The 16,228-nt window shown below is 42.7% G+C and overlaps 1 protein-coding gene across 1 annotated transcript in view; it reads left to right on the top strand.

Moving 5' to 3' along the window:
• Nucleotides 1-16,228, top strand: part of cfh (complement factor H) — a 106,957-nt gene that overhangs the window by 83,442 nt on the left and 7,287 nt on the right. Inside the window, exons 20-22 of the mRNA XM_062980762.1 lie at nucleotides 348-524; nucleotides 3,020-3,202; nucleotides 6,720-6,916. Coding sequence (XP_062836832.1) covers nucleotides 348-524; nucleotides 3,020-3,202; nucleotides 6,720-6,916 — 557 coding nt within the window. The remainder of the gene's footprint in view (nucleotides 1-347; nucleotides 525-3,019; nucleotides 3,203-6,719; nucleotides 6,917-16,228) is intronic.

A 16,228-nucleotide genomic window follows, 5' to 3' on the forward strand; every position in this document is an offset into this window, starting at 1 on the left:
CCACCCTTGCTGAAAAAATTGAGTGCAAACTACTTTTGCACTATAAACTAAGTTTGCAGCAATTGAAGTAAGCGGAAGATGAGTGGATAAGAGGGGTGAGCGAAATGGACATTTTAAAAGCAGCCGAAGAAGTCGAATGGCAGAGGATTAGCAGGGAATGTCCTTTTCAGATTGGGATAGTAGTTGAACAATGTGTTTAACAGGCCTGGAAATGCAATCCAATTGTGTTAAAGGAGAGAGGAGGTTTGCTAATACAAAGCTTCAGAAAAACAGTCATTACTAATGTATAGATATTGCTTTTGTTTTTCAAATCATCTTTCAAGGATTTTTTTTCTCCAACATTTTAGATGTAAGATGTCCTCCTCCACCTGACATTCTGAACGGTTGGCTTCGAGGAAATAAAAAGCAAAAGTATTCACCTAATGAAACCATGCAGTATCAGTGTGACAACGGATATTATATTTCTGGATCTCGTACAATAACGTGTTCAAAGAAGCAATGGTCAACAGCACCTCAGTGCAAAGGTATTTTATCCCATTTTGATATATCTTGAAAGTGAGGTACAAATGGAAATGGGAGTTTTCTTTTTTCTAGGTAGACTCTTGAATAGCTTCTCAAAAGTAATAGGAAACGTCTCCCATGATTTTTAGCAATGGTTAAAGATGGCCTTTGACCTACCAACTTGAGATCAGTTCATCTGACATATAGTTCAACTTATGTGGCATATAATGACCTACCTTCCATTTTGTCTCTTATCTAGGATTGCAAGGGATATAAGAATGCACAAGTCTTGCTTGCCAAAATCCATAGCTGAGGTCAGCATTTATATTTCTGTGCAGGAAATTTGCACATAATTAATATTTTGCATTGAAATAATATTTTCTATGCAGAAAACATTTATTTCGCATTCAATCACTCCTTATTTCTGCACAGAAAACAACATTTTCTATAAGAATTGATATTTCTGTGTTGAAATATTATTTTCAACAGAGAAAATATGTGCCCTGCATACAAAATGTTCTCTTTTTTGCACAATTTTTCTGTGCATGTTGCATGTGGAAAATTGCACTCTCTGTTAAAAGTCTCATCCGTCGAGGATTCTTCTAGTCCATGTTTCCTACAACTTGAGAAACATTTTCCCCAATCATCTCTCTTCTTTCCTAGCATGAAGGGGTTTGAAAGTCTTGTATAAATTGTGCCTTGTATTTTGTGATAATATATTTATGGTCTGTTTGTCTGAATTGCATGGATTGATACAAGTCCATTTTGGTATCCATGCCTCAGAGCACAATATGGGTTAGATTTATGGGTTAGATTACTGTTTGCCTTTTCCAATACTGTTGACTTTATGAGTAAATGCTCTTTCTTGGCAAACTAGAGATGAAGAATCCTGTGATTTGGTATCTGCTATTTTCAAACTGTGTTGATGCACAAATTCATTCTGTATCACTACTGTTTGAAATGTGTTTGGTTAAAACTTTGCTGAAATGTCATGTACATATATATTCCTCTTGATATATGCTTTCCGTTTGTATTTCTTTGACGACATTAGATATGTATTTTAGTACAGATTTCATTGTAATCAGCAAACTGTTTCACTACATCTGACAAGCATGAAGTTTGGATTCTATTTCTTTCTTCATTAAGAAAATATGAGTTGAGTTGGTTTGAATTTAGTTGTATGAACCAAATGAACTTGTTCCCACTGCTGCAGTGAATTATGAGTGTTGGAAAAAAAGAATGATCATATTTTTCCCGTATTGCAACTCAATATAACCCCAATGCCATTAGAGAAAGTACATATTACTTGTGCTTTATGGGATGATATGTATGTTGTTATCTGTTCATTAGACCATTTTTGGTTAATGAATGTGTGTGAATTGAATATGTGTGGATTGAAAATTTTGTATTTAAGGTTAAATTTGGATAGCTTAGGCAAATATATTTAACATGTTATATCTTGGCAGAATTATTCAAATATTTAAGTTGGAAATCTATGATTAATGGATCTGGAAGAATCCAAAATGTCAAGCCTACTTCATTACTGATGCTTGACATCATATCATGTTCTGAAACAGTTTTCTTGACTTTCCTGTTGTGCACAGAATTGGAAACTACTGATAATAGAAACTTCCTGGCTTGTTATAACACTCATGCGTGGACCATCAGTGCAGCTGTGTGTGCATTCGAAAGGTTCAAAAATATTAAAGGTCAAGTTAGAACTTATGGAAGTATACATTCTCTACATCTAACCTGTCCCCCCCCCCCCCCCATGGAAATAAATGTGCCAGAAATCAAATTTATAAATTGAATACAGGTTGTTTGCCAATTCATTTCTAGTCTTAGGAACCTACAAACACACATAAATTTTATGAAAAGTATATCAGGTTGAATCCTATCAGTGAACCTTATAGGCTTTATGAAAGTGGTGGTTATAGATGAAATAGAAGTGCTTAATTATTGTAGGAAAGAATTCCAACTGTTCTGAGCAAAGTAAATCAATGGTTGGAAAAGAAGTTAAAGTCTTGCATGCATTGATACTAAACACTATTCTAGGTTTTTGCAGAAGCTGCTACTTAAAACTAATATATAATATGTACTAAAAGTACTCTTCAAAAGTGGATAGGAACAAGATAAACACTGGGAGTAAACAGAGGAGCAAAATGCAGACTTGTTGAAATCCTATTGACACAAAAGCAACTCTGTGGTCTGTTCAAACTCTTAAGCAAAGGACAAATAGATGCCATATATACCTGAAAAAGAATAATAATGAGAATCAACATTATTAATTGTTATTGTTGTTAATTGATTGTCCATGAGTCATTAACAAACATGGATGGTTTGGTTTCCATTCTTAAAAATGAATAGTATTTCATTGGGCAAGTATTTCCCCTGGTTTTCCTTTTTCATATTTGTAACAGTGGGGAAGGATATGCATTCTCATAGTATTTGCAATCATATTGAATGTTATGAGGGAAAATGCTGTTTTCTGATTCAGTGTTCAATTCTTTTCTTAAAGCTAATACAGAAAAATGTGGTCGCCCACCTTCTATTGAAAATGGAGATATTCGTGATCTTTTAAAAGAACAATATGAATCAGGTGAACGTGTGATATACAAATGCCAACGTTACTACAACATGGAAGGAGATGCAGCAGTAAGTTGTCAAAATGGCCATTGGTCGGACACCCCAAAGTGCATAGGTATGAGAATAATTTCAAGACTTCATAATAGTTAATGGTATAGATCTTGTAAATATAGAAAAAAGTAAAATTCATGTCTATGTCATGGCTTTAATAGATTTATCTAGTCATTGAAGAAAATGTATGAATTCTACATAATAGAAGCATACACTTATAACTATTTCATGTTACACGTACTCAAAACAATGCCTTCAGAATGATGGAGTTGGAAAGGTTGTTGCAGGTCACATACCGGAAGTGAAGTTGCCTTCTTAGTGTAAGACATACATGGATAAAGCTGCCTTCATATGCCTTCCTTATTTGTCACAAAGTGTTTTGATTACTTCTGTAATCTTGGTTGAAGGCATGGGGAGAATCTACACCACTGGTTGGTACTTCATAGTGCAGAAAGTTAGACAGCATAGACAGAAAGTTAAATATTTCTTGGATTTATAGGATCCATGTTTTGTACTTCCAGTGTCACTGAACTTTATCATAATTGTAGCCTTATACATTTTCTTATGATGCGTGTTGAATCTCTACCCAAAGGGATTCTCTCCTTCCATCTCCATTTCCATCCTCATTGGGAGAACAGTGGGACTGAACAGGAGATTTTGTCCTACAGATGACACTCTGACTTCCATTGGGAAACCTGATTTTGTTTAATACCATTGGGAATGTAGGCAAAGCTCTCCTTTCAGTAAAGGCTCTCATCTACATGATAAGAGCAATAATACTGAAATGGATTTGGAGGCCTAGCATATTCTCTTCTTTGTTTTTATTCAGAACACTCTGCAAAGAAGAGAACTGAGCTTATATTGAAAATTAGTCCAATGTGAAATATGCTTAAGGTCTGAAGTTAAGTATAACAGCTCCTCACCTTAGTTTGCATCATTGGCCACTTAGCAATGAAGTTTTGTGTTGGAGAAATTAGGTCAGCAGGTATGTATTAAGGTTTCTGAACAATTCAATGTATATTAAATAGAAACCATTTGTTTTCCTTAGCTCCCATTGTAATCCTAATGGATACTGTATCCATTCTCCCAATGGGAAAAAGAGGAAGACCAAATTCAGCTACAAGATACTATAAATTAATGAGCAATACACATGTTCAAAAACAGGTTTTATTCATTATTTTTGCATCACAGGAATAGATGTGTAATCACCAAAGTGCATAACACTACTATCTCTTTGTGTGAGGTTGATCAGGTTCTAGTATTCTATTTATATCATATTCTTTCGTTTACTGATTTGGCTAGAAAGAACATTATTTTGTATGGTTTATGTGGTCTGTTACTCTATTTGGCTGACAAGTGCATATCTGCAATTAGAATTGCAGGTTTGGGTGCACAGTATATTCCCTTGTCCAGAATATACTTGCTTGTTGTTCACAGAGGAAGGTGATTGAATATGATGAAAATTATACTATCATAGCATTACTATGCAAAAAGAGTACTGGTATTTATGCAATTCCTCTCTCTTCATAGCTCAACCTAGACAGCCTTTTTAACAATCCCTTTGGCATGAAAGTGCTGCTGGTCAGATCCAGAATGGTGAACAGATGTCATTTTGCTTTGATTTTTTTAAATCTTGATTTGATATGTGGTTGAGCATACTAACTTGGGATACAGCTGGGATGGAAAGAATTGATGTCTCTTGGGCATGTGTTCTTATTATTCATTCTGTCCGCATCTAGATAGAGGTTAACCAAAGAACACCAGGCTTGTGTCAGAATTATTTTACTTCAAACAGTAATCTCAAGACAGCTAAAGTCACACGACAAAGATTCATTAACATTGGGAGTACTGCAAATGCTGGTTCAGAAGCAAGAAGAAACAATAGTTAAGGTTGCAGTCTGAGTCAAACACCAAGTGTTCACAGAATAATTATCTAAGGTTCAAGAGTTAAAAGCGTAGTAGTCATAGTTCAAAGGTAAAGCCAGATAATCCAGGGTTCAAGGGAGATCCAAAATCCATAATCAAGAGTCAGTCCAGGGATTCAAGGTACATCAAGGTCCATGACAAGATAAGAGCAACAGAGTTCACAATAAGATTATCACCACAGTTCAAGGTTCAGTAAGGTACAGCACAAGAGTTCAGGATACAGGTTAAGAATAATACCATCCACCAACCTGGAGAAAAACTACCAGTATCCACAACCAAGTACAACAGATAGTTTTCTCCTCCAAAGAGCGGTCTCTAGTCAGGCTCATTTTATATAGCTGATTACAGCTGTATCCTATCTCTGCAGGCCTCCTCCCTGATCACTGTGCCTGTAAGTTATTACAGACAGATTACTTGGGCCTTTTGAACCAGGGGGGAGGTTAACCCGGGCCGGGCTGTGGCACAGCTGGCTAGTAACCAGCTGCAATAAATCACTACTGACCGAGAGGTCATGAGTTCGAAGCCCGGGTCGGGTTAAGCCCCGACCATTAAATAGCCCGGCTTGCTGTTGACCTATGCAGCCCCGAAAGACAGTTGCATCTGTCAATTAGGGAAATTTAGGTACGCTTTATGCGGGAGGCTAATTTAACTAATTTACAACATCATAAAACTGCCAGCAAAACACGAGGAAAGGATTGAGGAAGTACAGCCACTAGTGGATAGTGAAGCAACAGCTCCCCCTGTGGCCAGAATCGTGAAGCTGGAAAAAAATGTCTGTCTATATATGTTGATTGTCTGTTGCCATTGAATGTTTGCCATATATGTGTTCATTGTAATCTGCCCTGAGTCCCCTTCGGGGTGAGAAGGGCGGAATATAAATACTGTAAATAAATAAATAAAACCCTTGCCATACCTTTTGCAGCATCACCACCCTGTTAATCATAATCCTATATTACCCATCACCAAACTGCCAAGCATTATATATACTAGCCACCACCAACTGCTAGGCATACCACTTTTTTTTTCTTCGTGTCAGGAGCAACCGGAGTTGCTTCTGGAGTGAGAGAATTGGCCGTCTGCAAGGACGTTGCCCAGGAGACGCCCGGATGTTTTGATGTTTTACCATCCTTGTGGGAGGCTTCTCTCATGTCCCCGCATGGAGCTGGAGCTGATAGAGGGAGCTCATCCACGCTCTCCCCGGGTGGGATTCGAACCTGGCAGCCTTCAGGTCAGCAACCCAACCTTCAAGTCACAAGGCTTCTATCCCCCAGGCCACCGGAGGCCTATACATCATCAACTGAAGAACATGACACATTCACAGAGGAGTCCATACCTTTGTTGTAATCCTCTTGCGAAATACAAAAATGTTAATTTTAACTACGACATTTTGGGGAAGTCCAAAATGTATTTATTTTAACAGGCGACAAGCTGATAACAATCCCACATAGTCATATGATGATTTTTTGCTCATTTCTTGAAGCAACCAATCTTGAACAATCTCAGATATCACTACTTCTCTTTCTCCTCTTTGATGTTTTTTTTTTTTCATGAAAGAACTGTGCTTTCATTGTGTATTTCTGGCTGTATGCTCAGAATATTTTAGTCCTGTGCTTTTACTATTTTTAAAAAATATAATAACTTGTGTCTTTCTGCAGTTCCATGTACAGCAAGTCAAGAAGACATGGAACGCAATAATATAAGGCTGAGGTGGACTGGGAAGGACAAATTATATTCCACAGCTGGAGATGTAGCAGAATTTTCCTGTAAATGGGGCTACCGTCCAGATCCATCTTCACCTGAATTCAGAGTACAATGTGTCAATGGCACATTTGAATATCCACAATGCATACGTGTAAGTATATTGCAATTTAACTATAACAGTGGAATAGCCATGGCAGAAGAGTTCTTTTTTGTTTATTCTATAGAAAGCAAAGGCTTTGATTATATAGCTTATGAAGAACTATGGATTTGTATTGTCAAAGGTTTCCATGGTCAGAATCACTGGGTTGCTGTGAGTTTTCTAAGCCGTATGGCCATATTCCAGTAGCATTCTCTCCTACTGGAACATGGCCATACAGTCTGAAAAGCTCACAGCAACGCAATTATGGATTTGTTTTAAAAGAAATGGGTGTGCTGGTGTCCTGATGCATAACCCGTACTGGTAGGACAGGATATGGAGAAATGTAAGGGTTTCCGATTGGCAAGGGATTCAGGCAAAGATGCATTTTATCATTCTATCAGCTTAACATAGGTAAAACAGGATTAAACTTGGAGGAAAGAGGTGTAAAATTGGAGGAACGAACACCAACAGTTTAAAATTTGCAAATGACACCATACTACTAGCAAAAAATAACAAAAATGTCGAATTATTGCTGAAGGAAATCAAGAAAAAAAATGAAAAGGCAGGTTTACAATTGAACATTAAGAAAGCAAAAATAATGGACACACGTGCTTTACATAACTTTAGAGTAGACAATGAAGACATTGAAATAGTTCAAGGTTTTCTGTACATTAGCTAAATCATTAAACAGAATGGAAACTGCAGTCAAGAAATCAGGAAAAGATTTGGAATGGCAGCTATAAAGGGTCTAGACAAAAATCCTGAACTGTAATTATTTATCATTAAGTATTAAAGTTAGGATTGTCTATGCAATTGTATTTCCAAGTTGTATATATGACTGTAAAAGCTTAATTAAAAGGTCAATCTAAACTTCTTAGAAGAGATTGTGCACCTTCAGCCATTTGTGGGCATTCAGTTTTCTGGGATTATCTCAAATTTCACTATCAGCACAAATCCTTTTTTGGAAAAAAAATAGCTAGCTATGTTGAAAATCACAGGAGATATATGTTCTGAGGGATTTTGAGAAGCCCAAATCCATGGTTTTTGTATAATAAAAAAATCTGGAGTAAGTGGGTTGAGGTTTGTCACCTCAGAAAAGTCTCAGGGGCAGACCATCCTTGCCCCAACCACTATTGGTGGATATGGACACTAGGGCTGTGCAAAATTTTCATTAGACATTGTAAGTTGGATTAAATCTGTTAAATTCATATTTACCATGTGATATCTGACACATGGGCATGGCCCACACCAAAATTTAAGAATTGTAACATGTCCAATACTTTTTGTTTGAATTTTGTAAACCTCAGAAGCCTCCCAATGTCAGTTTCATTTTCATCACAAGCAAGCAAAACAAGGCCAAAAAGGCTGCCATTCCTTAATAATAATAATAATAATAATAATAATAATAATAATAATAATAATAATAATAATAATGCAGTTAAGGCCAAGATCGAAAAATCAGCTGATGACCCAAAATGCAGACTGTGCAAGGAAGCTGACGAAACCATTGATCATATCCTCAGCTGCAGTAAGAAAATTGCACAGACAGACTACAAACAGAGGCACAACTATGTGGCCCAAATGATTCATTGGAACTTATGCCTCAAGTACCACCTCCCAGCAGTAAAGAACTGGTGGGATCACAAACCTGTAAAAGTATTGGAGAATGAGCAAGCAAAGATACTGTGGGACTTCCAAATCCAGACTGACAAAGTTCTGGAACACAACACACCAGACATCACAGTTGTGGAAAGGAAAAAGGTTTGGATCATTGATGTTGTCATCCCAGGTGACAGTCGCATTGACGAAAAATAACAGGAAAACCTCAGCTGCTATCAGGACCTCAAGATTGAACTTCAAAGACTCTGGCAGAAACCAGTACAGGTGGTCCCGGTGGTGATCAGCACATTGGGTGCCATGCCAAAAGATCTCAGCCGGCATTTGGAAACAATAGACATTGACAAAATTACGATCTGCCAACTGCAAAAGGCCACCCTACTGGGATCTGCTCATATCATCCGAAAATACATCACACAGTCCTAGACACTTGGGAAGTGTTCGACTTGTGATTTTGTGAAACGAAATCCAGCATATCTATCTTGTTTGCTGTGTCATAATAATAATAATACTTTATTTATACCCCACCACCATCTCCCCGTGGGGACTCAGGGCGGCTCACAATGTTAAAAAAGTAACAGCGCAAATACATTAACAATAAACACAGTTTAAAACACAAGAAGATGAGAAAACAGAAGTTAAAACAAAGGTTTATACAACAGTAATAATATCAAACAACCACCAATGCAATTCAGTCAACTTCAATGGTGGGGGGGGGGGGGGACTATAGCAGCAATATAAGATAAAATCATTTGATTTAAATACCCCGATGAAAGGAACCTAATAACATTCAGAATAGAATTATAATGAGGCTGGTTATCCAATAGCTGTCTCTCCAAAGGCCAGCCCAAACATCCAGGTTTTCAATTGTTTCTTAAAGGACGGTAGGGAGGGCGCCAATCTAATCTCCCTAGGGAGGGAGTTCCAGAGCCGAGGGGCCACAGCCGAGAAGGCCCTCTCTCTCGTCCCCACCAAACGTAACTGTGAGGAAGGCAGAAGCGAGAGGAGGGCCTCCCCGGAAGATCTCAGAGATCGCGTAGGTTCATAGAGGACGACGCGGTCACGAAGATAGGCAGGTCCCGAACCGTTTAGAGCTTTGTAGGTAATAACATGCACCTTGAATCGGGCCCGGAATATTATCGGCAGCCAGTGAAGCTGCTTGAACAGGGGGTTGACCACTTCCTGTAAGTAGCTCCAGTTAGTAACCTAGTTGCCGACCATTGTATCAACTGTAATTTCCGGACCGTCTTCAAGGGCAGTCCTACGTAGAGCACATTACAGTAATCCATCCTTGAGGTAACTAGAGCCAGACTTCTCGAGGTACGGTCGCAGTTGGTGCACAAGTTTTAATTGTGCAAAGGCCCTCCCTGCCACCGCTGACACCTGAGCATCAAGTGACAGGGATGAATCCAGGACCCCCAAACTGTGGACCTGCACCTTCAGGGGGAGTGTGACCCTGTCAAGCACAGGTAGCCACCCTATGCCCCGATCGGTCGAACGGCTGACCTGGAGGACCTCTGTCTTATCAGGATTAAGCATCAGCTTGTTGGCCCTCATCCAGCCCATCACAGTGGCCAGACACTGGTATAGGATCCGAGGGGCTTCCATCAAAGTAGGTGGAAAGGAGTAGTGGGGTTGAGTGTCATCTGCATAGAGATGTCACCGAACTCCAAAACCCCAGATGACCTCGCCCAGTGGTTTCATGTAGATTAGGCTTGATCGATCCATGAAAAATTTGATTCTAAACTCGTTTAAAAACTAGAGGGGGCAGTTTTTCGTTTTTGTTGCTAATAACGAATTTGGCCCCCAAAATTTTTCGAAATTAACGAAAATTCGTTATTTTCGAAATTAATTCGTTAATGGCGGACGCGCATGCGCGGTCGCCACAAAACAGCCCCGGGGGGGGTCGGGGGCTCTCCTGCTCTCATTTTTTCAGCTATACTGATCAAATTTGGTACAGTGGGAGAACAAAATCCACCCTGCTTGTTTGCTAAATTGCAGAGCGTTTGCCCTTTCCTAAGATTTATTGCACAATTTTATAGTTTACTGTGCCCGGCCACGCGTTGCTGTGGTGTATGGGAATTCTTTGTTAGGTAGGTGGAATAACAGTGAATAATAGCTTTGTAGCCTGAAAGCCTGGCCATTTTCTTATGGGAATCCTTGTTTGGTGAGGTGGAATAGAAAGGAATAGGCTTGCTGCTTGGAAGGTTAGGTACTTGCCTTTTAGGGGGGTAGAATTGTAATGAATAGCCTCGGTGGTTCAAAGCCTGGGTGCTTGCTATCTAGGGGAATTCTTTGGTTGGTCAGATTCAGAGTAGTATCACTGTTTCAAAGCCTGGTCGCCTTTTTCGAAGGTTAATCTTTTATTGGTCTGGTTGAATTGCACTGAATATCCTTGCAGCTCAAAAGTCTGGCTGTATTTATTATTTTGTATTATATATATTACTACTAAATATAGAAAGCACGGCACATTGCCTGTTGTTGGTTTTGGCCTTTTTTTGGTGTTGTGATGTGTGATTGTGTTGTAACATACTGGAGGCAAGAAAAGAAAAGAAAGAAAAAGCCACAGCCGGCAAGGCCCGCACGTTGAAATATTGCCCAGGGGGGCCGGCCACCGTTGGCCGGCACGCTTCCCGAAAAGGAAGAAAGAGTGGCCGCCCCCAAGGAGGTTTCCGTGCCAAATCGCACAAAGGGTTAAAGAACGACAGCCGAGAGAGAAGAGAGATGCGGTGCACCGCGGGAAGTACGACCACGTAGGCCGTGAGGCAGCAAAAACAAAACAAAAGAAAGATACACCCACAGGCGACGACGCCCGCACCTTGAAATATTGCCCAGGGGGGCCGGCCACCGTTGGCCGGCACGCTTCCCGAAAAGGAAGAAAGAGAGGCCGCCCCCAAGGAGGCTTCCGTGCCAAATCGCACAAAGGGTTAAAGAACGACAGCCGAGAGAGAAGAGAGATGCGGTGCACCGCGGGAAACACGACCACGTAGGCCGTGAGGCAGCAAAAACAAAACAAAAGAAAGATACACCCACAGGCGACGACGCCCGCACCTTGAAATACTGCCCAGGGGGGCCGGCACGCTTCCCAGAGACAGAGAGAGAAGTAAAATACCTGGAAATGTGGGCGCAAGCCCCTCAGACGTGTCTTCTGAACGTCTGCTAGTGAACTGTGGGCCCAAGCCCCACTGACCAGGGGGGCCGGCCACCGTTGGCCGGCCCCACGCCCACCACTGAACCCACATGGGGAAGGGCGTGTATTCTTCACATCTGATAGTGAACTGTGGGCCCAAGCCCCACTGACCAGGGGGGCCGGCCACCGTTGGCCGGCCCCACGCCCACCACTGAACCCACATGGGGAAGGGCGTGTATTCTTCACGTCTGATAGTGAACTGTGGGCACAAGCCCCACTGACCAGGGGGGCCGGCCACCGTTGGCCGGCCCCACGCCCACCACTGAACCCACATGGGGAAGGGCGTGTATTCTTCACGTCTGATAGTGAACTGTGGGCACAAGCCCCACTGACCAGGGGGGCCGGCCACCGTTGGCCGGCCCCACGCCCACCACTGAACCCACATGGGGAAGGGCGTGTAATCTTCACGTCTGCTAGTGAAATGGGGGCCCAAGCCCCAATGAGTAATGTGTCAACCAGACCATAGCAACACAGTCTGTAGCCGTCGCCGACACAAAGGCACACTCCATGACAGCAAACCGTCAGCGGCCCTGGCCGCACCCTTCCCGGGAGGACACAAGCTAGCTGGCATTCCACAGGGAAATCGTGGACATCATGACATCAATAATGATTGTTCTAATACCACAGTAAGATCTGAATTGTTATTACCCGGGCCATCTTCCCGGAGGGACTCTGAGCAGCTTCCATGGGGCGTGGCCGTCAGCAATACAATGTGAACAATTAAACCCCAAAATTTTATATTTGTCAAAGGAAATGTTGCATCAATAACACATAAAATAAGAAAGGTGTCACAGCATTACCTGCTTAAAAAACAGAGGTGTAACAACAGGGCTCTGTGGCCGAGGGCTGAATAATTGCACATAGATGAGGTAGTTTGAGAGTTAAAAATCAATAAAGTGCGAAATACTCTTTGCCTGGAAACCAATTCTTCATCTGCCAGCGATCCACCCCACAGTCCTCGAAGGCTTTTCGGAACTGGAATGTTTTACGGCTCTGATGTCAGTTTAATGTTTCTATGGCGTTGAACTAGAGGGAAGACTTGTGTGTGTGTCTGGTGTTATTACAGGTAAATGACCAAAGCTGGGTTGAGAAGGAAGCCAAAGGGAACCACAGAGATGTATAACTGTCAACAGCATGGATTGGATGAGGAGGGTTTGACAGACCTTTACTTTATTCTTGCAACATCTCACTGTAGGTGTGGACTGTGGTCTGCACGTTAGTAGAGGTTTTGCAGAGCTGTGTCCACACTACACAAAAAAAGAAAAGAGATTTCATGCAAAAATTGGAGGACCGCATACTGGCATTGTCATCGCAATGCCGTAGTCCAGAAACCTGCAGATGTCAGAGCTTGACCGTTAGGAAGGCAGAGCGTGGGAAAAAACGGCACTTTTAAAAAGAATTCCTTTTTGAAAAACAAGACAGTGCCTGGGAGTGTTAGAAGATCCAACTGGTCCATCCTCCATGTTTTACTGCCCGTCCGATTCAAGGAGGTAGTGATCTTACAGGCATAGCATCAGGATGGCATGGACTTGAAGGAAGTGACGCCGTTGATGTCCAACAGGAATTTCTTTTCTGAATCTGTCCGAGAGTTCTCCATAGATAGTTGAAGATTACAAGTCTTACTTCTGAGTGTAAGACTTTCTGCGGTGAGATTCCACCCTCTTCTATCGTCCTACCAACAAACAGAACCAGCACCCAAGGGTCACTAGCAGCCGCAAAGGCACACGCCCTGACAGGCAAAGGGCACCGTCCTTGGGCGCGGACAGAGGGAGAGGGGAACCGTAGGCGTCTGTCCCTCGGCAACAGCGTCGACAACCGCCTCTCAAGATGATGGGACAGTGGAAGAAGAAAATTTAGAAAAGTGGTGGACAAGGCCGAGGTGTCCCGCTTTCAGCGGTGCAGTGATTCCACCCTCTTCTATCGTCGCTGCCAACAAGGCAGCAAGAAGCACTTCCGTAGCCAGAGGACATGCGCCCAGAGGTCACTATCAGCCGCAAAGGCACACGCCCTGACGGGCAAACGCCACCGCCCGCGTGCGCGGCAAGATAGCGGGGGGAACAAAAGGCGGCCGTCCTGCGGCCACAGCGTCGAGTACCACTGCCTTTAAAGGCGTTTGGAAAGTGGAAGAAGAAAATGTTAAAAAGAGGTGGACAAGGCCGAGGTGTCCTGCTGCGGTGCGGTGATTCCACCCTCTTCTATTGTGCCTGCCAACAAGCCAGCAAACTGAAGTTCCCACGCCACAGAACCTGCGCCCAGAGGTCACTATCAGCCGCAAAGGCACACGCCCTGACGGGCAAACGCCACCGCCCGCGTGCGCGGCAGGAGGGAAAGGGGGACCAAAGGCGGCCGTTCCGCAGTAACAGCGTCAATCACAGCCTTTCAGGGTGATGGGACCCAAGGTTTACATTCTGAGAAAATAGTCCAAATTTAATGGTGTTCCACTGTCTTTGACGATTCGACCCTCTGAGTTATACCAACAAGCCAGCAAAATGTGGTTCGCACTCGACGGAACCTGCGCCCAGAGGTCACTATCAGCCGCAAAGGCACACGCCCTGACGGGCAAACGCCACTGCCCGCGTGCGCGGCAGGAGGGAAAGGGGGACCAAAGGCGGCCGTACCGCGGCCACTGCGTCGACCCTAACTGCTCTAGCCGATGGGACAGTGAAAGATGAAACTTTAGAGAAGTGCTGGCCAGTGGCCAAAGTCTAGGTATTGTATTACTCCCCGTGGCAAAACGCGTCCTCAAACGTTCAGATGGACAGATATATCAAAAAAATATGACTCTGGCGTATTCCTTCACCTTAAATGAATATCCGAAGTATCCTCATCAAATATATCACTGCTCTTTCTGTACAGGAACTCTTAGGATCAGGAGAAGTCCAAAAATTCATGGCTCATGAGGGAAGTAATGTTTGAACCCAAAAAAATAAAAAATGGAATTGAACGAAATCCGTAATGAACCCAAAGAGGATGCATATCCTACCTAGGATTTCATGGAGTAATTTCTTACCAAAAATCCTTCTACCTCTAGAGCGTCACTATTGAGGGAGAGAAAAAACTTTGTGACTTCAGACTACAGAGATGGACCAAAAGTAACTTTATTAAGTTCTACAGGGACATATGAAAGAAACTTCACTTTGTTAAACATAATGTAAATCCAAGCGACATTTCTTTGGACGCCTACCTTCACAGCAGTGTGTGAGAAAACTGTCTGTGAGTCCTCGTGGACAACAACATAACAATGAGCCTACTATGGTTTGTGGCAGAGCAAATATCCAATGGGCTTTAGGCATGCATAAACTGGGGAATATCGTCGTCTAGATCCAAGGCAGTCCTGTTCCCACTCTACTCTGCCGTGGTCATACCGCACCTGGAATAATATGTCCAACTTTGCGCAACGCAGATAAATGGAGATGCGTTCAAGCTTGAAAGTGTATAGAGGATTCCGACTACAATGAAAAAGGGTCTGATCAAGCAGTATGAGTACAGGCTTTATTAGCTGGTAATCATTGTTTGGCCTGCAGAAGAGAAGGCTGAGAGGAGAAATGTTAGCAATGTACAAATATGTGAGGGGTAGTCATAGGGAGGAGGAAGCAAGCTTATTTTCTGCTGACCAGAAGACAACAGGACGGAGCAGTGTGTTCCAACAAGTGGAATGGTGATTCCACCGGAACATCAGGAAGAACTTCCTGACTGTGAAGAGTGTTCTGGAGTGGAACTGTCTCCCCCGGACTGTGTTGGGGCCTCCTTCTTTTGAAGCTTTTTAGCATAGGCTCGATGGCCATCTGTCGGGAATGCTTTGAATGAAACTTCCTGCGTCTCTATTGGGGGAGAACTCGATGGCCCATGAGTTGTATTCCAACTCTACTTTTCTATGGTTCCATGATTCTATGATTCGGGAAACGGCGCCTTGTGATTGATGAACCCGAAAACAACAGTGGGCAACGGTGAGTGATGATAAAGACGAGAAAGGAAGGAAAAAGAGAGAGGAAAGCATTGTAGGTTAGAGGAGAGAGTTGTTTGACAGAGTCCAAAGGGGCAACCCCACCCCTGGCCACCCACCAAATTAGCCAAAGTTACTCTGAAGCAGAGCTGATTAAAGGAGAACTATTGTTCTAAGAGCCGTCGGTGTCAAAATCCAAATCTGGGAAATTCAACACGGGAAGGTTGGCCTTCAGGAAAACCAATTTCTCAACTGTTTGCGGGTCCAGCAAGCTGCGGTGGGGCGTGACTACATCTCCCGCTAGGCTGAAGACCCTTTCGCTCTGCACGCTCGTGGGAGGACAGCTGAGGAACTGGCGGGCTACGTGTGACAGGTCCGGCCACATGTGTTCGCGTGAAGCCCAATAGGCCAATGGATCACAAGAGATTATCTCAGGAGGCTCCTCAAAGTACCTGTTGACCGAGCATTCGGCCGAGTCTACCTTTTGAGCAGAAGCCAGCAAAGAGGATTCTTCAGAGCAGGCTAGTATGGCCACCGTCTCTGCAAAAAATACGTTTCCTGGTCGCTGCTGGAG

The sequence above is a fragment of the Anolis carolinensis genome, chromosome 4 (assembly GCF_035594765.1).
Source record: "Anolis carolinensis isolate JA03-04 chromosome 4, rAnoCar3.1.pri, whole genome shotgun sequence".
Classification (NCBI taxonomy): Eukaryota; Metazoa; Chordata; class Lepidosauria; order Squamata; family Dactyloidae; genus Anolis; species Anolis carolinensis.